A 4,831-nucleotide genomic window follows, 5' to 3' on the forward strand; every position below is an offset into this window, starting at 1 on the left:
GCTGTGAGAGCGGTGGAACTAACGGTTTCTCCAGTAATGGCTGTAATCAAATCAGCTCGGCTCATGAACGCTACTTTATCAGATCAAATGAAAATGCCATCTAAACTTTTCTGAAGACAGTCGGTTCCCTTCAGAGATACATTCATATAAAACATCCGCGCCGCGTTTTAATTTTGAAACGTGCAGTGCTCATGTTTAGTCAACGAAGTCAAACGGCACAAATAAATCAATGTATGGGAAACACTGGTAATGTATATCGAAATATTGGAAATGTGTTAAAAAATCATATCACCGTTATTGAAAAAATTATATCGGGATACATATTGATATTGAATTATTGTCCAGCCCTACTATCAGATGATATTAAACATATACTGCCCCTTAAGTAGCTTTTGTGTAAAAAAGTTGAGGTTGGGTAAATAAAGCAACTAACTGCGAAGGATTTTTGAGTTTTCTCAACTTCAGTAGTTGTGCCAACTTATATTTGAAAGTTAGACCTGACATGAGTTGGACGTGAATTGTTCACCCAAGGGATCAATAAGCCAAGTTGGAGCTGTTTTCCTGGTTGCATTCGCGGCCGACAGTGACGTCTTTATTCATGGCATTTACAAACGTCAACAACCTGTGAATAGAGGATGCTATGATCGGAGCTGTTTTTGTTGTGTGCCGTGGGTTTCATGATAACGGAGATGGAATGTAAATTCACAATTTACGTTATTAAAAGAGCGCGAAAATCTGACTAAATCTCCTATGACAACTTGCAGTGTTACATATCATCGAGGCTGAGAAAAGCACACTTCTGCAGACAACAGGTAGCTAAATGCCGTTATTATCACTGTGTTCCATGTTTGTGGAGTAAATATTTTTACACGGCTTTTTAAAAATGCCAGGTAGCTGGTGTTTCCTATGCATTTGGCCAATCAGCGTACACTTATGGCACTGATAGTTCCTATGATCTGTTTCAGACCCTAGTCTGAAGTAGGAGATAATTTAGTTCCCCCGAACGGAGTTCCTAGAACTAAAACCGCTCCTAGTTCCTGTGGTGCGAAAGCCCCTTATCAAGCTGGGTGGAACAAGTTGATGAGGAAGGGCTTTAAGGACCAGGGTGGAAGGTCACTAGACTTAAAGTACTCGCAGAAGGTTCCTTGAGGACCACCCTGAAGCAGACGAGCTTTAGTCACCCTCCTGGGTGAGGAGGAGGATTTGTACCGCTGCTTGGTCCGTTTATGGTCTGATCTTCTGTCAAGGTTGGTGCAAGGCAAGGAGAGTGTTGAAACGTAGATCAGTCTGCAAAGTGGTACTTATTAAATGGAAACAAAACACTCTCAATATATCAATTATAAACACACCGGTTTGTAGCGCAAACAGTTTTACCGTTTACTGCACGTTGTTATTATTCTCATAATTTCCCTATAGCGGCTAATGAACCAGAAGTCTCGCCCATAGGCTTACTTCTGCGTTGAAGAATAAGACACGTGTATTTATTAGCGCTAGGATTGCTCGAGATGGATGTTAACACCAGGGTCAGTATTTGAGATTGAAAGTTTATTCTGCATTCCCTGATGTAAATGCCTTTACATGTATGTGACATTTGGAAAATGAACTGGTGAATGAATAGACGGTCCGTGTAACGCTTCACAGTTCAATTTTCAGACCATATGGAGCAAATGAAAAAATGAAACCAAACATTCATTTTTTCATTTTTTTCAGCTACGTCATAAATGAACAATTGCCATTTTCTTTCCCTTTTTCAATTTTACTTTTGCTAAATTGTAACTTCAGAAATGATTATTTTAATAAATAAAATCTAAACAATTTTTTTATCTTACAGTTTGCACTGTGGGCTGTACCATTAGCGTGGGGGTGTGGACTGTTTCACAAACACTTAATGTGGAGGACACACCTTATTAATAATAAACTTATAGGCTACTATTTACAGACAAGCAGAATAGCCCAGAACATGAAAGCACGTTGCGCTAAATTGCACGTTAAGTGTTTTGTGCCCCACTGAAAACCTAAAGAAAATACGTGGCTCAATGGACGAAGACAGTGGTATGCATTAAAAAGCCCAAACTTGGTATATTTATTAATACAATGTATTAATAAAGCATAGCCTACTATTTACACACAAGCAGAAGAGCCCAGAATATGAACGCAACGCGGAACTATCTGCAGTACACACACACAACCACCGGGGGACATTCTAAAACGCTTAACGTGGCTTGATGCATTAACACTGTGTTAGAACGCAACGTGTTTAATTACGTGTTAAGAGTTTTCCTCCCAAGGAAAACGTTTGATGTGGCTTAATGCATTAAAACAGTTTTTAAATGACCAAACTCAATAAACATTATTAACGTAGGCTAAAGCTTTATTCATAAACACCAGCCGCGAAAATCCGTCTACATATATCTCAGGGTAATGAAAAAATGAATGTTTGGTTTCATTTTTTCATTTTTGCAGTTGCACCATATGGTCTGAAAATTGAATTGTGAAGCTTTACACAGACCACAGACAAATATGTCTCTCTGTCTTTCTGCAGTTGCTGAGAGAGTTAAAGCACCCAAATGTCATCGCCCTGCAGAAAGTATTTCTCTCTCACAGTGACCGCAAAGTCTGGCTCCTGTTTGACTATGCTGAGCATGACCTGTGGGTGAGTACACATGTGCACATTAAGTTATTATAATCTTGCACTTTTTTTTCTACGTTTTGTGTTTACAGAAGAAAGAAATTCATAAAGTGACAGACCTTGCATTTTTGACTTTAACATTTCTTTGAGAAATTAGCTGAGGAAACAACTGAATATTTTCCCAGGTATATTTATATCTTGAATTTTCAAGAGCTTGATACCTTGGATACGTCTTCTAAGAAGTGCTTCACGCAGAAAACATTTTGTGTTCCACTGTGCTGCTTTGTAGCTGATTAGCTGGGAGTCTTGCCAGGTTTTTAAGATGCTGTGTCAAGTTGAAGGAATTCAAACCTTGTCGGAGCAGATAGACAGCTCTTTTGAAGTGTAGCACACTTTTGAGTTTGAATACCATCTGAGTTTGAGCTTGTGGTCCTTTTCCGATCCTAATAAATAAATAAAAGATCAATTCAAAATAAATCTTTAAATCTTCGTATCTCAAGACCCTGGTTTGTTTTCTTCTTTGCAATCATCATTGCAGTTCTTCCGTTTGCACGTATACTGTACTTGTATTGTGTCGTATTTTAAAGCTAAAATGTGTTGTGTGAATGGCTCAGCTATCATTATTATGTTTTTTTTAATGTATCATTTATGTTTAAAACACATTTTTAAATTAATTTTTAAGTGCATTTTAACTATTCATTCATAAATACTATGTTTTGTGGTGAGGTGCATCATCACATTTCACAATCTGAACAAACACTGCCATGTTAAAAGGTCAAATTATCTGATATATTAAGAGACTTAGGGCCAGATTTACTAACAGCTTCGCCAGCGCAAACCTTCTTTTGGTGTTAAAAAACTACTGACAGGATTTACATTTTTACGATTTAAGATGTGCAGTGAAAAGTTGCACGGAAAAGTGTGGACACAGTCATTTTTGCGGCTGATCTTCCTGCATAGGTTTCCCTTTCAGATGCAAAATTTATGGGAGGAGAGTATTTAAATGAATCTATGGTTTGCACTAGTCTGTTTACTGGTATTATAAGCCATTATTTACCGCCCAAAAAAAGCATGCACCATTTGCATTTGTTAGTAGATTGCACGCACCTGATTATCATCGACTGCTCTTGGTGGATTGCGATGGTCATTATGGAACTGATTTGGCTGCATCTGTGTTCTTTATTTCGTGCGTTGGCAGTAAATCACCCGCAGAAGCGTCCTCTGTGTGGTTAGTATTGTTTCTGAAAATGGATTGCTCTGATGGTTGCGACCTCATCTGTGAAAAAAGTTGAAAAGATCAGCAGAGATGGAATGTTGCTGATCTTAATTTGGTAGTGCGTGACCTTAGCAGCAAAAAATCTAGAGGAAAGAGATGTATATGTGACCCTGGAGCACAAAAGTCGCTGGGGTATATTTGTAGCAATAGCCAACAATACACTGTATGGGTTAAAATGATAGATTTTTCTTTTATGCCAAAAATCATTAGGATATTAAGTAAAGATCATGTTCCATGAAGATATTTTGTAAATTTCCTACTGTAAATATATCAAAACTTAATTTTTGATTAGTAATATGCATTGCTAAGAACTTCATTTGGACAACTTTAAAGATGATTTTCTCAATATTTTGATTTTTTTGCACCCCCAGATTCCAGATTTTCAAATAGTTGTATCTCGTCCAAATATTGTCCTATCCTAACAAACCATACATCAATGGAAAGATTATTTATTCAGCTTTCAGATTATGTATAAATCTCAATTTAAAAAAATTGACCCTTATGACTGGTTTTGTGGTCCACGGTCACATATAATGCGTACACACAACTTTCATGCAACTTTTACCCGTTCTTGTGTTGTAGCACATCATAAAATTTCATCGCGCATCAAAGGCCAACAAGAAACCCATGCAGCTACCGAGGGGGATGGTGAAGTCTCTGCTTTACCAAATCTTAGACGGCATCCATTACCTGCATGCCAACTGGGTCCTGCACAGAGATCTGGTGAGTACAGACACAAGCCTGATCACAGAGGATGCATTTACACTGCAAGGCATGATGCACCGGTCCGATTTTCCCCCCCTGTTTATTTACATTCACTTAAGACTTGACAATATTTTTTTATTTATTTATTTTTATTTAGTCATTTATCAGACACTTTTATCCAAAGCGACTTACAAATGAGGACAACAGAAGCAATCAATTGT

At 37.8% G+C, this 4,831-nt stretch overlaps 1 protein-coding gene across 2 annotated transcripts in view; it reads left to right on the forward strand.

The window, feature by feature from the left end:
- Positions 1-4,831, forward strand: part of LOC107660514 (cyclin-dependent kinase 19) — a 58,265-nt gene that overhangs the window by 30,347 nt on the left and 23,087 nt on the right. For both annotated transcript variants that reach the window (XM_016449835.1, XM_016449836.1), the window contains exons 3-4: positions 2,543-2,653; positions 4,488-4,628. In XM_016449835.1, coding sequence (XP_016305321.1) covers positions 2,543-2,653; positions 4,488-4,628 — 252 coding nt within the window. The remainder of the gene's footprint in view (positions 1-2,542; positions 2,654-4,487; positions 4,629-4,831) is intronic.

The sequence above is a fragment of the Sinocyclocheilus anshuiensis genome, unplaced genomic scaffold, assembly GCF_001515605.1.
Source record: "Sinocyclocheilus anshuiensis isolate Anshui unplaced genomic scaffold, SAMN03320099.WGS_v1.1 scaffold659, whole genome shotgun sequence".
NCBI classification, from domain to species: domain Eukaryota; kingdom Metazoa; phylum Chordata; class Actinopteri; order Cypriniformes; family Cyprinidae; genus Sinocyclocheilus; species Sinocyclocheilus anshuiensis.